The sequence below is a fragment of the Phocoena phocoena genome, chromosome 16 (genome assembly GCF_963924675.1).
Source record: "Phocoena phocoena chromosome 16, mPhoPho1.1, whole genome shotgun sequence".
Lineage (NCBI taxonomy): Eukaryota > Metazoa > Chordata > Mammalia > Artiodactyla > Phocoenidae > Phocoena > Phocoena phocoena.
The window spans coordinates 11,845,504-11,865,814 of record NC_089234.1 but is presented as its reverse complement, the minus strand read 5'-3'; the positions used below and the strand labels follow the sequence as shown (position 1 = coordinate 11,865,814).

The window sequence follows — 20,311 nt, the reverse complement described above, 5'->3', positions numbered from 1 at the left end:
GGAATTTGGACTTGATCCTGATGTACTGGGAAGCCATTTAAGGCTTTTACGCAGGTGTGGTTTCGAAGAGCGGGCTGGAGATGGACTGATGAGCGACACCAGCAGGGGATATGCTGTTGGGCTGGGCAGTGGACACGGAGGGGTGAGTTCTAGAGACTTAACAGACTCAGCCCAATAGTGCTGAATGGGGTGGGGCGATGGGGGAGTAAGGCCGAGGCCAGTGATCCTGTCTGACGAAACTGGTACGCGGTGGTGCCATTCCCTGAGGTTGGGAGGGGAAGATGGTCTCAAGTGGACATCCAGATGGCGAAGCGCAGGGGGCCACGGGACGTGGGCCTGTTGGGCAGGGGAGAGCAAGCCCCACGACAGGCCCGCACAGGGGGCAGTGGCAGTATGGCCAGCATCTGTGGGGGCACGGATGATGGCAGTCTCAGCAGTGGAGGGTGGGGGTGGAAACAGTGAGGGTAGAAAACTCTCTGAAAAAGTCCGGCTACAAAGGGGGGTTTTGCTTTTTGCATGAGGCAGGTGACTCAAGCAGTTGAAATGCTACGGAGAAGGAGGAGAGCGGGAAGGCTGGAGCCAGAGGGGCGGAGGAGGCCGCAGAGCAAAGGCCCTGAGCAAACAGGAAGGGTCGGGCTCAAGCCCAGAGCACAGCTGACTCTGCACGGAGGAGGGGAGGCCGGCGTGTGTGGAGGGAGGTCAGCAGGTTTGGAGCCAGGAGGCCAATAGCCTTGGCTTTCACAGTGCAGGAGGAGACAGGGTCACCTGCCAGTGAGGAGAAAGAAGCAGCTGGGCAGCAGCTGGCAAAGATTTTAGGCAGCTGTCTAACAGGACTAAGCTGAGAAGGGACACAGGATTGCTTTGGGGGTTGGAGGCCTTCATTGGCTCCCCACATGTACACCTCGAGATGGGCCATCAGTTTAATGCCTGTGCCTTGGGCACGTGGGCGTTGGTGGACCTTTCTCCTTTGTTTTCCAATACTCAACTTTAGAAAAGTTTATTAGTAAGTTCACAGTATCCTTTCACAGGCTGACGAATAGAAAACTGAATCTTATGTCACACATTCATCCCCTCAGCAACCCCGTGTGGTGGGTTAGACAGGACAGCCCCCGTTTCTCTCCTTCCACCCAAGCTTGTTTAACCCTAGGCATGATCAGCCTCAAAACAGTCTTGGCATGCGTAATCGGAAGCCATCCCGTTGGTGCAGACACCTCTGGGGGTTCCAGGACACTCCTGGCAGGGTTGTCCAAACTGAAACCTTGGAGGAAGGTTTTCACGCAGGTACCAAACAAATTCACCTAAAACTCACCCCTACACCCCTCTGTTATAGAAGAGTTCTGTTTCTTCTGTTGCAGACTGAATTTCCTTTTCAAGCTCACTGCACTGTATCTAAAACACAAAGTTAAATTCTTAATATTCACATTAAGACGTCTTCTTGCCTTAGAAGCCAAGTTTAAAAAAAAAAACAACACAATTTCAGAAAGCATCTATTTCATATAACCTTTTCAGTGATGTCTAATCTATAACAAAGAAACATTAACTTCTTAAAAACTTTCTTATGGAAAATTTCAAATATAAACAAATGCTGTGGCCCATGTAATGTCCAAGGAGGTACCCTGGGTAGGGGCCTGGCAGAATCCCTCTTATCCTTGGGCTCTCTCTGCAAACCACCCTAGGCAGGACAGGACCACCATTCAGCTACGTCATGCCCACCTTGGACCAACAAGGTATTTTAAAAGTCCAGCAAATGCCAAGACTTGCTTGGCGGGGTTTGGGGACGGGGGGGTGACAGCAACAAGCATTTGAAATGTTCAGCCAAGAAATGCTAGAAATTGATATCTACTACATCAATAACGTCCTTGATACCAGCAACAAGGCTCTGCAGAGGTACTATGATCATCATCTGTCTTTAATAGAAACTAAGCCTCAGAGAGTTTAAGCAGATTGACCAGGGTCATGGAAGAGCTGGGAATCTGAGTCCAGGCAGTCTGACGCACCATAGATCATCATGGTCTACAGAACAGCAGCCACTAGCTGCATGTGAGCACGTAAGATTAAACTAGATTAAAATTTCAGTTCTTTAGTCACACTAGCCACGTTTCAAGCGCTCAACAGCCGCATGTGATAAGCGGCTACACACACTGGACAACACAGATATAAAACATTTCCATCACTGCGGAAAGTTCCATTGGGTGGGGTGTCGCTATAGTATATTATGAAGTATTTAAAATATCTCAAAGGTTTTTTTTTAACGTCCCAGAAAAATGCTTCAGATATACAGTTAAGAAACACAGAATCCAAAACTGTACAAGCGACCTGGGAGATGGGATTATGCAGAAATAATGTTACTTTGTTTTATACTTTTGTAAATTTCGCAGATTTTTTTTGGAGAATAATTTATTTCACTCTGATAACGAGGGGAAGAAAGAGATATATATTCTTAGAGGAAGTCGAAGGGGGACACTTACCCGTCCAATCTGTGGGAATACACTAAAAGAAACTGGCACCATCAGTCCCATGACAAGGATAGTACAAGAAAGCTTTAGGGTCCACAGTGACCACGGACACTGCAGGAAAAACTGGGTCCTGTAAGAGACAAGGTACCAGGGCTTTTTTTAGAGGTCGACCCTCTGCTCGAATGGTGTCCAATTGTCTTGCCAGCAGCTGCAGGCCCAGACTTGGTTCCCACTTGCCCCACAAACAGGCGATACTAGCAGCTGCACCCGCAGAGCACTCACTACACGTCAGGCCCGGGTCAAGCACTTCACACGCATTTGCTCATCAGATCCTCCCATGACCCTGTGAGGTTTGTGTTATCATCATACCCTTCACACGAACAAGAGGCTGCAGCCACAGACCATGTAAGTCCCTTGTCAAAAATCTCCAAATTCTTAAAAGTGAGAGGTCAGATTCTAGAGCCTGTGCTCTCCCCTGGGCTACACTGAGACAGATGTGACATTCTGACCATGACCTTTGAGAGTGTGGGAAGAAGGTGCAAGAAGCCCAGCCTGGGAGTCAGAGACCTGGGGTCCTGGGGTCCGGCTGGGGCTCGGCTACTGACAGACTGTGTGCTCTTGGGCAAGTCACTTTCCCCTTCTGAGCCTTGGGTTTTTTCATATGCAAAATGAAAGGGTTGAGTCGGAAGAGCCAAGGTGGTCACTCCAGCTTGGACACCATCATAGCTGTGGGATGACATGAGGTCCTTCCAGGCACCCAAGGCCCACTGGGAAATGAGGACCATCTCTCCTCACCAGACAGCAGGTGCCACTGTGCAGGCCTCAGGGGACGAACCGCAGGACCCCAGCTTTTCCAGAAGCCCCCACTCTGAGGCCAGCCAGAGAGGTTCAGGAAGACCCCAACCCAACAGAAGTCCCCACACCCACCTAGCTGGATCAACCACGGGAAGTAACAGTTGGCTCTGCCCAGGACACTGCTACTTCCTGAATGTGCTCCTTGTGTGGTCCTAGCAGGGACTTCCGAGCTTACCACCTGGACAGAGCAGACTGGTTCAGCACCAGACAGGTGACCCCTCTTGGGCCAACAGAATCCTTCCTTGGGAGTTTGTGAACTGAGTGGAAGACATTCCCTGCCCCCAAACCCCCAGGGTTTGCTGTATTCTTCTCTCTCATCAGGACACTGCAAGGATAAGAGCTGGGAGGTGGCTGCAGTCACATCCCTCAACATGAAGAAGCCAGTGTGTGGTGGGAGAGAAGGAAGACAACACCCACGAAGGAGAAGAGAGGACCGTCCTGCACCAGAGCTTCTGATCAGCTGCCACAGGCAACGTACCCTGACCGTACCCAATATCTAAACCAACGCATCTCCCTTCTGCCCTAAGCTACTCACTGCAAGTGGGGCCTCTCATACTGGCTGATCCCAGGCTCTCCTCCTAACAGGCCATGTCTCGCCTCTCAAAAGGGATGGCAGTCTACTGATTCTGGGCCACTTAAGCTAATTTAACACATGCTTGGAATGAAGGGGGAAAAAGAGGCTTGAGCAATATTCATAGCATATCAGAGCTGGGAGAACCCGCAAATCATCCACACTCATCATTCTAGAAGCGAGGAATTGAGCCTCAGCAGGTGCCGGGATATGCCCAAGGAGCAGATGTAACTGAGGACAGGGCCTGGGCGAGATTCCAGGTTTGCTGGAATGTGCACATCGGGATTTGCACATCTGCCCTAAATCAATCCTACTGTCTTAACTGTGATGAAGCGTGTTTAGAAGGAAGATTCCTGAAGCAACTTATTCCCACCTCTCCAACCAGGTTCAGTACTTGACAAGTTTTATACAATTTTGATTGTTTATTCCTACCCGGGGAGATGAGCGTATCTCTTACCTTTTAAAAAAGTATGAGAAGACTTCAGGGATAAAAGCTGAGGTCCCAAACAGCACAACTCTGGATGTTGCTGTGTCTTTAACGGCCTAGTGGAAATGAAAAGAAAGCAGCTTAGCACATGGAGTGAGACAGTTTCCAGGCATCTTGCAACTCACAACAGAGGCCGGCAAACAGCAGCTCTCCCTTCTCTCTTAGAAAAACAATGCACGTGCAAAAGGTGAAGGCAGCGCCTGACGTGCACACGTACAAAGGATGCCTGGGGTTGGTGCCAGAGGAACCGGAGACGGGATTTACCTCCCTGACTCCACAGTGGTCTCCATCACTCCCCCAAACCACCCCAAATAAAATACCAAGCACAAGCAAAGGCAACTTACGGACAAATCCTTACTTAGAACCAGATGGCAGTCCGTTTTATGGAAATGCTGGACTGGACTTGCCACTGAGGACCGCTCCATGTTTTCCTTCCAGTCCAGGACTCTGCCACTGGCCTTCCTCTCCTGAACAGGCCCCCCAAGTTATTCCCACCCCTTCCAGTGGAGGAAGGCCGGCTCCGAGTGCACTGGTGTGGCATCACACCCACGTGTAACATGAATATGTCTTCCTGTATGCACCCATCTTTTGCTCGTGTAATTAACAACGTGCTATAAAATTTTATTTTGCGTAAACACGTACGTATATTTCCTACCATGTTGTCATCTTTTCTAGAATACACGTTACTCTCTATATTGAACATTTAAACATATGATTGAGTGTATGGGTTATATGCACAAAATCATGTGTACTCAAGAGCAATGTCAGAGATTTTCAAGGGAAATTTTTGACTATAGATGACACTTGCGTGTGAACTTCAGAACCTAAGCCCTGGATAAGACACAGCTCCACACACAGCACCGCTCAGCGTAAGATGGACAGGCACTCTCCCCACCACTCCCTCCCCTGAACTCTGTTCTGTGCACTTCTGTCCTCTCATAACCCCATGACCCTGTGACCCTGGGGCTACTGTCTGGGCTCCTCTGCTGTACCCAGCACGCCTGTTCTCTGGTTAGGACACTAACGCTCAGCTCACCCGATCCTCTGCGGGAATGTCCTTCCCCCACGAGGACAGAGGGCGCCAAGAAGGGTGGCTTTTTAAATAAACTTTCAGGAATACAAGATAAAGTTGTTTGACTCCAGGAGGAGAAAAGTGGATGCTGAGCATGCTGTGTTTCGACGTCAGGGAGGCGAGGCCAGCCTCACTCCATTTGTCTCGTGTGGAAGAGAAGACATTCCAAACCAGACACCGGTCATGAGGAGACACTGCAAGACGCGTGACAGCTTGCAACTGAGTAGCTGACAAGGCCAGGCCAAGGAAAACAGCACAGACTAGGCTCCTGAAATCTGATCAAAGGTGCCCTATTACAATCAGATATTGCTGGTTACGCAGTTTCTGAAATTTTAGCCAAAGAAAATAAACCTTTCAGTGACAGGGAAGTGATAAAAGAATGCTTACGCACGGTCGCAGACACTTTATTCTTAAGAGAAAGATAAACACTTAAAAAAGAGCAGACCATCAAACCTTTCTTTTACCCCAAATTGGCCTTCATGCAAAAAAGGAAGTTTCTCTCGATGAGCTGGGCTAGATAAGTGGGTAGCTAGCAGGGCCCGAGGCTGCCTCTCCGCCCCCAGCCCCTAGAGAGGAGGGATGCTGACTGGTGAGGGTGTGGGTCTCCAGAGCCCAGCACAGCGCCCCACAGGGAGGAGGTGCTGAGGAACAACTTGTAGATTAAACATTTGCTGTCACTCTTCTCTCCAGCTCTGTGAACAGTTCACAACGATACCCATGCCCTGCACTTAAATTTGAGTTGAAGAGAAATGCAAACATATATCCACACGAAGAGTCGTACGTAAATGGTCAGAGCGGCATCACATGTAATAGCCAAAAACTGGACACAATCCCAGTATCTACTGCCTGGGGAATGGACAAGCAAAACGTGGTGCAGCCATACAATGGAACACTGCTCAGCAACAAAAAGCCACACACTACTGATGCCTTAAAAGTTGGACGGACCTCAAAAGTCAGAGAACCCTACACAAAAATACTGTATGATTCACCTGTATGAAACTTCTAGAAAAGGTAAAACTGTGACGATATAAGGCAGATCAGGGGACTTCCCTGGAGGCACAGTGGTTAAGAATCCGCCTGCCAATGCAGGGGACACAGGTTCGAGCCCTGGTCTGGAAAGATCCCTCACGCCATGGAGCAACTAAGCCCGTGCGCCACAACTACTGAGCCCGTGAGCCACAACTACTGAGCCCATGAGCCACAACTACTGAAGCCCGCATGCCTAGAGCCCGCGCTCTGCAACAAGAGAAGCCGCCGCCATGAGAAGCCCACGCACCGCAACGGAGAGCAGCCCCCGCTCGCCGCAACTAGAGAAAGCCCGCGTGCAGCAACGAAGACCCAACGCAGCCAAAAGCAAATAAATAAATAAATTTTAAAGCAGATCAGTGTTTTCCTGGGGTTGGGGCTGGGAGGGGGAGTGATGGTACATGGGCACATGAAAAGTTTTTAGGGTGATGGAAATCTTCTAAAATTGGACTGTGGTGATGGTTGCACAACTGTTTGAATTTACTAAAATTCATGAAATTTTACTCTGTACTCTTACAATGAATTTTATGCTATGTAAATTCCTCCTCAATAAAGCTATTTAAAGATGTCTCTTTAGGGTGGTTCTTTTTTTGTTTTGAATTTTATTTTATTTATTTTTTATACAGCAGGTTATTAGTTATCTATTTTATACATATTAGTGTATACATGTCAATCCCTATCTCCCAATTCATCCCACCACTACCCCACCACCACCACTTTCCCCCCTTGGTGTCCATACGTTTGTGCTCTACATCTGTGTCTCTATTTCTGCCCTGCAAACTGGTCCACCTGTACCATTTTTCTAGATCCCACATATATGCGTTAACATACAATATTTGTTTTTCTCTTTCTGACTTACTCTGTATGACAGTCTCCAAGTCCATCCACGTCTCTACAAATGACCCAATTTCGTTCCTTTTTATGGCTGAGTAATATTCCATTGTATATATGTGCCACATCTTCTTCATCCATTCATCTCTTGATGCGCATTTAGGTTGCTTCCATGTCCTGGCTATTGTAAATAGTGCTGCAATGAACACTGGGGTGCATGTGTCTTTTTCAATTATGGTTTTCTCTGGGTATATGCCTGGTAGTGGGATTGCTGGATCATATGGTAATTCAATTTTTAGTTTTTTAAGGAACCTCCATACTGTTCTCCATCGTGGCTGTATCAATTTACATTCCCACCAACAGTGCAAGAGGGTTCCCTTTTCTCCACACCCTCTCCAGCATTTGTTGTTTGTAGCCTGTAACTGATTTCTAATCTCATAGCGTTGTGGCCGGAAAAGATGCTTGATATGATTTCAATTTTCTTAAATTTACCTAGGCTTGATTTGTGATCCAAGATGTGACCTATCCTGGAGAATGTTCCGTGTGCACTTGAGAAGAAAGTGTAATCTGCTGTTTTTGGATGGAATGTCCTATAAATATCAATTAAATCTATCTGGTCTATTGTATCATTTAAAGCTTGTGCTTCCTCATTAATTTTCTGTCTGAATGATCTGTCCACTGGTGTAAGTGAGGTGTTAAAGTCCCCCACTATTATTGTGTTACTCTTGATTTCCTCTTTTATAGCTGTTAGCAGTTGCCTTACGTATCGAGGTGCTCCTATGTTGGGTGCATATATAATTGTTATATCTTCTTCTTGGGTTGATCCCTTGATCATTATGTAGTGTCCTTCCCTGTCTCTTCTAACATTCTTTAGTTTAAAGTCTACTTTATCTTATATGAGCACTGCTACTCCAGCTTTCTTCTGATTTCCATTTGCATGGAATATCTTTTTCCATCCCCTCACTTTCAGTCTGTATGTGTCCCTATGTCTGAAGTGGGTCTCTCATAGACAGCATATATACGGGTCTTTTTTTTTTTTTGTATTTGTTCAGCAAGCCTGTGTCTTTTGGTTGGAGCACTTAATCCATTCACATTGAAGGTAATTATTTATTTATTTATTTATTTTTTTGCAGTACGCGGGCCTCTCACTGTTGTGGCCTCTCCCATTGTGGAGCACAGGCTCTGGACGCGCAGGCTCAGCTCAGCGGCCATGGCTCACGGGCCCAGCTGCTCCGCGGCATGTGGGATCTTCCCGGACTGGGGCATGAACCCGTGTCCCCTGCATCGGCAGGCGGACTCTTAACCACTGCGCCACCAGGGAAGCCCTGAAGGTAATTATTGATATGTATGTTCCTATTACCATTTTCTTAATTGTTATGGGTTTATTTTTGTAGGTCCTTTTCTTCTCTTGTGTTTCCTACTTAGAGAATTTCCTTTAGCATTTGTTGTAGAGCTGGTTTGGTGGTGCTGAATTGTCTTAGCTTTTGCTTGTCTGTAAAGCTTTTGATTTCTCCATTGAATCTGAATGAGATCCTTGCCGGGTAGAGTAATCTTGGTTGTAGGTTCTTCCCTTTCATCACTTTAAGTATATCATGCCACTTCCTTCTGGCTTGTAGAGTTTCTGCTGAGAAATCAGCTGTTAACCTTATGGGAGTTCCTCTGTATGTTATTTGTCGTTTTTCCCTTGTTGCTTTCAATAATTTTTCTTTAATTTTTGTCAATTTGATTACTATGTGTCTTGGTGTGTTTCTCCTTGGGTTTCTCCTGCCTGGGACTCTCTGCGCTTCCTGGATGTGAGTGGCTATTTCCTTTCCCATATTAGGGAAGTTTTCAACTATAATCTCTTCAAATCTCTTTCTCAGGTCCTTTCTCTCTCTCTTCTCCTTCTGGGACCCCTATCATGCGAATGTTGTTGCGTTTAATGTTATCCCCGAGGTCTCTTAGGCTGTCCTCATTTCTTTTCATTCTTTTTTCTTTATTCTGTTCCGCAGCAGTGAATTCCACCATTCTGTCTTCCAGGTCACTTATCCCTTCTTCTGCCTCAGTTATTCTGCTATTGATTCCTTCTAGTGTAGTTTTCATTTCAGTTATTGTATTGTTCGTCTCTGCTTGTTTGTTCTCTAATTCTTCTAGGTGTTTGTTCTTTAATTCTTCTAGGTCTTTGTTAAACACCTCTTGCATCTTCTCCATCTTTGCCTCCATTCTTTTTCCGAGGTCCTGGATCATCTTCACTATCATTATTCTGAATTCGTTTTCTGGAAGGTTGCCTATCTCCACTTCATTTAGTTGTTTTTCTGGGGTTTTATCTTGCTCCTTCATCTGGTACCAAGTCCTCTGCCTTTTCATTTTGTCTATATTTCTGTGAATGTGGTTTTCCTTCCACAGGCTGCAGAACTGTAGTTCTTCTTGCTTCTGCTGTCTGCCCTCTGGTGGACCCTTTAGGGTGGATTCTTAAACATAGAACCTTCATTTCCAAAACAAGGTATTTTATTTCTGACAGCAACTTCTCTCCTGTTATTTGCAATTATGATGTCCCTGTTGTAACTCATTTAGAAAGGCGGCCACTATTTCCAGACCTACTATTAAGACGGGCTGGTGGGAATACTGCAGCACGTATCCAGTTTACAATTCAGCTCTGTAAATCGGTGACAGGATTTAGAGTAACATGTTTCATGAGCCAAATAATGATGTATTTACTGATCAACTGAGAGGCCATCTTATCTAACCTCCTCTCCCACCAGCATTCTGGGCGGAAGGAGGTCCAGCTGGCTCAGGGAGCCCCCTTGAACGCAGACACTGTGAGAGGCCCAGCTACTCTCTTTGCTTTGTGAGCAACTGCCTCACGTTACAGTTCTTTAGCTAAAGTCACTTCACTGAGATCAAAAAAGATCTCACTTCCTGAAAGGTCGTTTTTTTTTTTTAAAGTCTATACCCCAAATGAAACCATAGACTACTGCAGGTTCTTTGAGCTGAATGCAGACAGAAGCTACTGTGTTGGATTGAGCAAAAGAGTAAACTATTTAACAATAAGAAGTCTTAGAAATGGAGGCCTTTTAGAGGAATTTTAGGTCAGAGCATTGGATTTCCTCAGGCCATTCTTGAGAGCAGACTGGTCCTTAAAGATGAAGACTCTAAGAAAATCCACTGGGAGGTGGACATGGAGGGCTTCTCTTAAACCCAGAGACATGTCCACTGACTTCCCCGAGTACAGAGCAGGCTGGGAGGGCAGATGCTGAGCTTGGAGGACAAGATCTCACCTTCAGACAGGGGCCAAACGTTTGGTGGACGTCCATCTGTGACCCATCTTAGAGGTCAGTTTGGCTGGGATGTAGTTCCCAGGTATTTAATCAAACACAACCGAGATGTTGCCGTGGGGGTGTTTTGTAGATGTGATTAACATCTACAATCAGTTGACTTTAAGTAAAGGAGATTGATTACCCTCCATAGGGTGGATGGACCTCATGCAATCAGTTGGAAAGCCTTCAGAGCAAAATCTGAGGTTTCCCAAAGAAGAAATTCTGCCTCAAGACCGCAGCATCAGCTCCTGACTTTCCAGCGTTCAGGCCTGCCCTACACATTCCCCAGCACAAAAACTGCACAAGCCAATTATTTAAAATAAATGTCTTACTATATATATAGATAGGTGATAGACAGATAGGCAGATATCCTATTGGTTCTGTTTCTCTGGAGAACCCAGACTAATGCATCACCTTTTAAACATCAGGGTGGGGCTTCCCTAGTGGCACAGTGGTTAAGAATCCGCTTGCCAATGGAGGGGACACGGGTTCGAGCCCTGGTCCAGAGAGATCCCACATGCCGCGGAGCAACTAAGCCTGTACGCCACAACTACTAAGCCTGCGCTCTAGAGCCCGCGAGCCACAACTAATGAGCCCTCATGCCACAGCTACTGAAGTCCACACACCTAGAGCCCGTGCTCCACAAGAAAAGCCATCGCAATGAGAAGCCTGCGCACCACAGAGAAGAGTAGCCCCCGCTCACCACAACTAGAGAAAGTCCGCGCACAGCAACGAAGACCCAACACAGCCAAAAATAAATAAAATAAATTTATAAAAAGAAAAAGATCTTACTGCAGAGAACAGATTAAAAATTTTTTATATTAAAAAAATAAACATCAGAGTACAAAATGTAAATTCTCTCTCTCAGCATCCTAAGAAAAGACAGGTAAGAAAAGGTTGAAGGGAGACATGAATTTGTTACCAGCTCTCAAACAGGCAATTCAATTCGTTGCCCAAAAGGCAAGCAGCTTACAGCTCCATCTGGTGTGTCCCCCTACCTTTGTCCCAGCTTTTCTGGAATAGCCTATGACACTGCCTTCCTTGTCCATGACCTCAATTCCTCGCAGGGGCTCCAAACTTCTCGATGCAACCACATTCATTCCACTGAGTTGGGCTGTGGATGTAAAGAAGAAAACACACAACAGAGAGATAAGTGTCGGTCCAATAAAGCAACAACTTTTCAGGTGTCATGCCTGTTTCTTTGATGGTTGCACTTCCTGATCCTCGGGTGGTACTGGGCCAACCAAGCTCTCCTCTGGGCTGTGGGGTAGGGTCAGAATTGCTGGGCTCTCAGTCTTGGATCCTGACCACAAACTAGAACCGGGTTCTGACACCCCTGACAGGATACCAGGAGAAACCCTGGGGTCCTTGAAATACGCCTACCTGCTTTGCTGAAGCTGGTTGTTTTTTTTTTTTAATGTTTCTTTGGCCATGCCACGTGGAAAGTGGGATCTTAGTTCCCTGACCAGGGATCGAACCTGTGCCCCCTGCAGTGGAAGTGCAGTCTTAACCACTGGACCACTGTGGAAGTCCCTAGTGAAGCTGGTTTGACCAAGTTTCTGTAACATAATTTCCCAAAGTTTACCACTGACATAATTCTGCTAACTCTTCAAGCTGCTATGATTCCCAAACCCAAATGTGGAGCGTGAACTAGTGAACTTGCTGGCTGGCAAACTTAAAACAATTGGTTAATATCTCTGTCACTCCCTTGGAGTCAGACCACTGGGTTGGAATCCCCTAGACCAGCACTTTCTCCCTGTGAAACCCCAGAAAAGTTCCCTAACCTCCCGCTGACTCAGTCTCCTCATCTGTAAATGGGAATAATAACATTACCTACCCCTAAGTTGTTGTCAAGATTAAATGAAATAATACATGGACAGGGCTTGTACAGAGTCTTTCAAATGTAATTTGTGTTTCCAGGTTTGTGTTCACCCTTGGACAACTGAAGGGGTATCTACAGAGAGAGTGTCACCTCTCAAACCAAAGACCTAATTTGGGCCTGGGGGCACTGGCAAGATGCAAACAGCGGCCCTCATCAGCTACAGTGTGGCCCAGGGACTTGGGTATCCCCGAAGATGGAGGGAGCCTCCCTGCTTACCGAGAATGATGACAGGAATGACGCTTCTGCTAAAAATGCTATTCAGTGAAAATCTTACTTGGAGCAAACGAGGGAATAACTAGAAAATAGGAGAGAAAAATCATTACTGCACGGGACCAGCAGAGAGCTAGTGTCAACTTACTTCCTGTTACAGGTCAGACCCCTGCCAAGTGCTCTCCATTATTTCTTGTTTTAATTCCTGCAACACTGACATGTTCTCCCTGATCATCAGAGGAACTCTTGGAGACTTAAGAGAGGTAACAGAACTTGTCCAGAGTCACTAAGCCATTAAGAATTTGAGCCAAGATGTGAACCCAGGCTTACTGGACTCTGAAATCGACATTTTCTCCTATTAGTATCCTGACATCTAAAGCAATACACAATTTGTGTAACATGTTTATAAACATGAATAAATTTTTTTTTTTTTTGGCCGTGCTGCGCTGCGTGTAGGATCTTAGTTTCCTGACCAGGAATCGAACCCACAGCTCCTGTAGTGGAAGCGCAGAGTCTTAACCACTGGCCCACCAGGGAAGTCCCCTGAAATAATTTGTTTTTAAAGATAACAGTACTGAGCCCATGCCTAGAAACCTGGAACATAATCACACAATTTTGGGGCGATAGGATTACAGACGACTTTTATTTTCTTGTGTCTTAATCACACTTTCTAAATTAAGTTAGAACGTAAAATTCTGATTCTGAGCAATAAAAGAGATTCGACAGATTTCTAAAATACACACTCCAAAAAAGGTGGACGAAGCAATCACTCCTGCTCCTACTAAGATACTCTCATGGGGGCGACGATCCTAGGGAAAAACAAAAGTTCATATTTAGCAAGTACCAGAGTTTTACCCAGGAAAGATAATTAAACACACAAAATCGCCAAAAGAAACAATATGAACTTGCATACCCTCTGGGCCTCATAATACTCACATAACTTGCATTTCCATTGACAATGTTGAAGACTGTACTGTACGTGTAGAAGGAAACCTGCAGGAAGACAGAGGCTAACATGTCACATTCTGGTTTCAAGCACAAAACATTCAATAATTATGAAATAGAAAGAGTTGCTACCTGAGGTAAAATCATGGACTTTAGACTTTTTACTGGCAGCATTGACAGAAATACCTGTAAAGAAAATAAAGCAGATACAGACTGCTATATACATTATAAAATAAACAGATAAACAAGGACCTACTGTGTAGCACAGGGAACTAGATTCTATATCCTGTAATAACCTACAATGGAAAAGAATCTGAAAAAGAATAGGTATATATGTATAACTGAATCACTTTGCTGTAAACCTGAAACACTGTAAATCAACTATACTCCAATTAAATAAATAAATAAAAAAGAAAATAAAGCAGAGTTGTGAGTGTCTGGGGGGAGGGAGGGCTTGTGGAGCAAAGAACTTGCCCAGGGAGATGCAGACCTGAGACCCCAGGAGCAGGGAAAGTAGAGGAAAGTGCGATGCAGGGGGCTAGTGGGCAGTGGACAGGTGATGTTGGATGGGCACCCACGGGCACTGGGAGCCCCTGGGTGCCTCACAGTGGTCCCCATCTCCAGGCAATTGAGCAGGGCAGCTAAGAAGCAGCACCTGCAGGGGCAGAGGGGTGCTGTCACTTGGTGAGAGCACCTCATGAGAGCCAAGGTGGACGGCCTCGCTGGGGGCGATTCCGGTTTCCAGGGGAGGGCCTGAATGAAGGGGAGGGCTTGCGGGGAGAAGGTGACAGCCAGTGACACGGGCTTGTGCCAGGGAGCACATCTTAACTCATCAATCTGCTCCATAGCGCTTTGCACACGCTAGGTGTTCAAAGAAAGGATTACCTTATGACACTGTGGACCCTCAAGAGGCCCTGGTGCCCGGGGGGATATGTGGGAGTGGGGTGGGGAGTGGACAAGGGTCGGAGGTGCAGGGTCCTAACCATCTATCAGGCAGTCACGGGACAGAGGTCCAGAGCTGGAGGACACCAGCCACTGAGCTTAGGAGATGGGGGGACATCTTCCTAAGCCCCCAGCTTCAGAGCGGTGAGCAGCAGCTTACTCACCATGGGCGCCGTGAAAGGCAGGAGAGCTGGCAAAAAAGACAAGAGGGTCAGTGACAGCAGAGTGGGTGGAAAACCACCCACCCAAAAACCTCTTCTCAGGCCGAACGAAGGCATGGACATCAAAGGGTATTTTTTACACATGCTGTTTTGTTCCTAATAAAAATAATAGCTGTGCACGTGGCAGAACTTTAAATCAGTACAGCAGAGCTAGATCTGACCAGGCTCCTGCCCAATGAAGGTACGTGGTCCCTTATTCCAAGTCCTTGTTCACCCTTCCACATGAATTCAATACATCTGTGACACTGGGACTTAGACTAAGACACATACTTGCTCTTCATCCCTGCTCCTGGCACACAGCCTAAAATTCTTGAAATTTCCTAAGTGAGGAGGGCGATAAAGGTGAAAGGAGTGTCTCTTATTCTTCATAACAAGCCCCTTTCAACCACACCTGAGATAATGTCAATGCAGTGACCCTGGGAAAGCACCTAAGGAAGGGGGCTGCTTGCCAGGGGAACCAAACACTTGACTAGAGGGAGGCAAGGTTTTCTAAAGGTTGCAAACCACTCTGAAAATGAGAATCAACTCACCTGCAGGTCGAAAAGGACCAGGGATCAGCTTGCTACTGTCAGGATGCACTGTGGACTTCAGAAGGGTGAACACAGAGGTGAGTCTGATGTTTGGTTTTGTTATCTTAGGCTAAAAATTAGGATGGGGCTGAAACTTACGAGACTTCTCTTCCAAGCTTCTTGTACCTAAAAAGAGAAAAACCAAGCAATAGCTTTCAAAGGTGGCTTAGCAGCCGATCTCCTCTACAGTCTCATTTCTGGTGCCATCTTTGCTCCACCTTTCACAGACTAGAGGGCAACAACCACACGGACTGAACAAATCAAAACAAGTGAATCAGATGAATCAAACGAATGAACTGACAGGAAGCAAAGAGAAGATCCACATGAAAATGACCAAAACATTAAAAAGCCCCAAGTCTCTAACCTAGGAGAGGCCAACACCTAACTCGTCCCTCGGGTGAGTCCCTGAGCGCAGCGAGCCTCCCCTGGCTCAGAGCAGAGTGAACTGTGTACAGACCACGCCATTAGCCAAGTCACTTTTAACAGAGCCAGGCTGCGAGCTCAGAGGCCCCAACAAGTTCTCAGAAAAACCAAGTTAAATGTGTGAGCTTGGGCTTCCCTGGTGGCGCAGTGGTTGAGATGTCCGCCTGCCGATGCAGGGGACATGGGTTCGTGCTCCAGTCCGGGAGGATCCCACATGCCGCGGAGTGGCTGGGCCCGTGAGCCACGGCCGCTAAGCCTGTGCGTCCAGAGCCTGTGCTCTGCAACGGGAGAGGCCACAACGGTGAGAGGCCCTCATACCGCAAAAAAAAAAAAAAAAAATGTGTGCGCTTTCCGCAGGCTGCCTTGAGGGACTGATGTCTGTGGCCTCCAGAAAGCCCCGTACACTGCAAGGTAGATAACAAACACTTGGTTTGAGTCTTTGGGCAGGACTATAACCTCGCTGCCTCTAGTAGGAAGTAGGTTCTGACTCTGGAGGCCTGCCTGAATTCTGGAATTTGCCGTGGGGCTCCAGGAATCAGCTACAGAGAATCCTCACAACAGATATAGCAACTGCAGATATCTGTTACACAGGAGGAACCCTATGCCTTTTCTTCTTAATACCAGTTCCTAACACTAGTAACTAATATTAATCTGGTTTACGAGAAGGAATCCTACCTACATTTAAAAAGCTAACCCAACTGGGCAGTGTTTACAATGGCAAAATCCCACCTGATTTCAGACCATGCAAGTAAAATCACCTAAAGGCAACCCCACTCAGCCTTGAGCCAGGCACACCTGGGAATAAGAGCCATACCCTTTTGTCCTCCAGGTCACTTCCGGATGCATCTTCGTGTGTTAACAATAGCTGCCTTGATTTTTCTATTTTTTCCTATAATCGGAGATAAGGAAATCAAGCAATGATCTCAACACTGTTCCGAGTTATCCACAGATTTAAGAAGCACATGTTCACTCACACCTGATTTTAATTTTAAAGCAACGTGGAGCTAAGCCTCTGTACTCCCTGAGTTTCCATTAGATAGCCCTGTGTGTCATTCAGATTCAGACCACCCAGCTTTTTTTTTTTAATTTTTATTTATTTATTTTTTGGCCACACCTCGCGGCACGTGGGATCTTAGTTCCCCAACCAGGGACTGAACCCGTACCCCCTGCACTGGAAGCTCCTTAACCACTGGACCACCAGGGAAGTCCCCCACCCTGCTTCTTAGACAGCTCCAGCGGCTTACCCCACTGCTGCTGCCACCTGCCCCATCCCATCCACCGGTTCCTCTTGACTGTCACCATCCTCCTGGCTACACAGGTCAGAAACCTGGAAGTCCCTTCTCTCTCTCTCATACCCACATCTAATCAGTTCAGTCTTATTTCCTCTCTTCTTTTTTACTTAATCTGAGAAAAAAAATTAAACAAGGAAATTTAAAAAATGATTACATACAATCCCTTCACCCAGAATTAACAACTGTGAACATTCGGTTATATTTGTTTCTAATTTTTTCCCCCAAAAGATCCATCACCCCCAGTCTCAATTTCCCCTCCATTCTATCAGAGGTAACCACTATTATGAATTCAAGGTATAAACTTCCAGCCCATTGTTTATATTTGTACATACATGAATACATGTATCCATAAAACAAATATGTAGTTTTGGTTTTTTATGTTGTAATTTGCATAAATGCTGTACGAGATGCATCTTGCTTTCTTTACAAAACATCAGGGATACCATGTTTTTCCATTTAACATCACACATATCGTATGTTCTCACTTCATATCATAGGTCGATCACCAGATCATCATTTTTAACAGCTAACCAGAGTTCCACTGCGTGAATATACTACATTGTATTTCTCTATTTCCCTACCGATGAGCATTCAGCTTGTTTCTTGTTTTTCTCTATTATAAACAAGACTATATGGAATATTTGAGCACAAGGACAGGAGCATCCCTGTGGATCTGGCCCCGAGGGTCACTGCTGGTGACAGGGTCTCTCCTCCTCCTCATCCCTCAGCCACAGCTGGTTCAAACTCTCATCTTTTACTTGGACAGCGGAGCCATCCATCCCCGGAACTGCTCTCAGTCTGGTCCCTTCTGGTTACTCACCACCTGGCTAGGTACAAACCCCCCTCGTCTGAATGACACACAAGGACCTTCAAGAAGTGCCTGGTTCACCTGAATTAAAATAAAAGCCCCAGTAGGACTTCCGTGACAGTCCAGTGGCCAAGACTCCACGCTTCCACTGCAGGGGACACGGGTTCGATCCCTGGTCAGGGAACCAAGACCTCACATGCTGTGTAGCGCAGCAGAAAAAAAGAAAACAAAACCCTAGAAACTGGGTGACCTGGCCCACCTGGCCCCCCCCTCCCATTTTGCTTACCGTCCGCTCTTCCTGACATTTCCTCCCTGGCTCTCCCTCCCTCCCTCCCTGCCTTCTCTAAACAACCTCCCCCAATTCCTTGCTATACCTTTTGCCCTCAGAACCCTAGGTCAAGGTCTGCAACTAGCTTTGCCGGTCTGTCCTCCATTACCAGGGAGGTTTGTCCAGATCCCCTTTGTTACTACCTGTTAAATAGACGTCTGCTTTTATGCACCACCCTTCCAATCCAACAAGCTCATTCGCAAGGAATAAAAACATGATAATATACATGGATTCTGTTATCTCAGCTGCTTTCAAAAGGGACACACAGTCTTCACGTTTCAGAATAAAACGTGAAATTCACTATCTCTGAAAACAAGAAAATACTTACAATTGAAACGACCAAATTTGTAGGATCCAATAATTCTGTCCACTGAAGAAATCTTTGAATAAAAGACTTAAGAGGGGCAAGAGCACCAGAGAGGTTAATGGCAGCAGAAAAACCAAGATACATGGTAATAAGAGCAGTCGACATTATTTTTGAGAACCTAATAGGGCCTTCCTCTTGCAGCATCTCCTGGAATCCTCACAACAACCCTATCTTACAGGTGAGACAACTGAGGCTTCCAAGGACTCACGAATGGCTTCAAGGAAACCCAACCAGGAAATGACCCAATGGCCTGTGCTCTTAACCACTCCAATATCAAAGTGCTCTTGAGGGTTAAAAGCCCAGCCTTTGGGGTCAAATGGGCTTATGTTGACACCCCACATATGACCTTGAAGCACTACCTAGAAAGGTCTCAGAATCTGTTTCTTCACCCTCCTGCGGTGGTTATAAGGCTTAACTCTAGTCATAAAGAACCAGACACCCCAGTGAAGGCTCAATAAAGGCAGTTCACATATGGAGAAAGCAGGCATGGTTTGCTCCTAAAAGTCCCCACATTTTGCAGTGGTTTCAGCTTTGAGGCCTGGCTCTGCCAGGACACCTTGAGTACCCTGTCCTTCCTCAACATCCCCACCTAAGAGAACCAGGCTAGACTCTACTTTAGGTAAAGGCTGAGAGAGAACACTCTAGAACTGTGCTGTCCAATTAGCCACATGTGGCCAGGCCAAATTGAGATGTGCTGTATGTGTAAAAACATACACGGGATTTCGAAGACTTCCTACAGAAAAGGAGGTAAAATACCTCATTCATAATTTTCTATATCGACATGTTGAAATGTTAATATTTATATCTGTTGGGCTAAATGCAATATATTATTAAAATTAAAATTTTAAAAGCCACGTTTTTTAACGTGGCTGCTAGGAAATTTGGAATTACCTTTGCATCTCCCATCCTATTTCTACTGGACAGCGCCGCCCAGCCCCACTCTGAGATGGGGCCCAGGTTACTTTCCGGCCATGGCGGCTTCCCGCAGCCCCGAGTCTCACTGTCCGGTGGCTGAGCCTACAGACTCGGGGAAGCTGGGGCCTCCTGGGAGGACCTGTTCCTCTCCAACCTGATGCCCAGCAACAGCTTAGGCAGCGGAAGGCAGACCCCTGAGTGGTGGGGAGTGACTCCTCAGTTCGTGCGATCTGCAGGGGGATACTGTGCGACCCTCGCTTGCGAGGCCTGGGGCAGAGGCCACGCACGGTAACAGCCATGGCCGTCGGCATCCGGCACGCTTGGGTTTCCTTCGTCCCCTCCCGGGGTCTGAAATGGGAAGGCGGGTGCTGCGACCACGTGGCCTGCCCAAGGTCACCGCGGCCAGCGGCGACTCCACGCCGCGCGGCCCACGCCCTCCCCGTCCCCAGACGCGCCAGGCCCGGGCCGTACTTGGCGTTCGGTGATCCAGAAGCGCACGTTGGGCTCCATGCGGGCTGTGGCGCTGCTGCACCCTAGGAGCCGCCCAGCCCCCGCGCTTCTTCCTCCAGCTGCTCCTTTTCCTGAGACCTACGAGCTGCCGGCAAAGGCCGCGGCCGCCTGGCCCGGCGCGGAGGAGGAGCCGGGCGGCGAGCCCCGCCCCGGGCGCGCGCGCGTCCCCTTTCCCCGCTTCCGGGACCGCGCGCCCGCCGCTCCTCGGCATTACGCGCCTGCTGTTCCGGCGCCCCGGCCCGCGCGCTCCTGCTGTTGCCGTGAGCCCACCTCTCCCACAGGTCAAGGCCTCCCGCCCTTGCTCC

General features: G+C 47.2%; 1 protein-coding gene across 1 annotated transcript; it reads right to left on the bottom strand.

Moving 5' to 3' along the window:
- Positions 1 to 969: 969 nt before the first annotated feature.
- SFXN4 (sideroflexin 4) lies at positions 970 to 20,120 on the bottom strand. The gene is made up of 14 exons (XM_065894481.1): positions 19,968 to 20,120; positions 18,543 to 18,608; positions 16,601 to 16,675; positions 15,463 to 15,489; positions 15,325 to 15,379; positions 14,738 to 14,763; positions 13,764 to 13,817; positions 13,623 to 13,679; positions 13,430 to 13,495; positions 12,693 to 12,771; positions 11,593 to 11,708; positions 4,340 to 4,425; positions 2,469 to 2,586; positions 970 to 1,389 (listed from the first exon to the last, which is right to left on the bottom strand). The coding sequence occupies exons 1-14, from the start codon at positions 20,004 to 20,006 to the stop codon at positions 1,312 to 1,314; spliced, it is 942 nt and encodes a 313-aa protein (XP_065750553.1). The 5' UTR covers positions 20,007 to 20,120; the 3' UTR covers positions 970 to 1,311.
- Between the last annotated feature and the right edge of the window lie 191 nt (positions 20,121 to 20,311).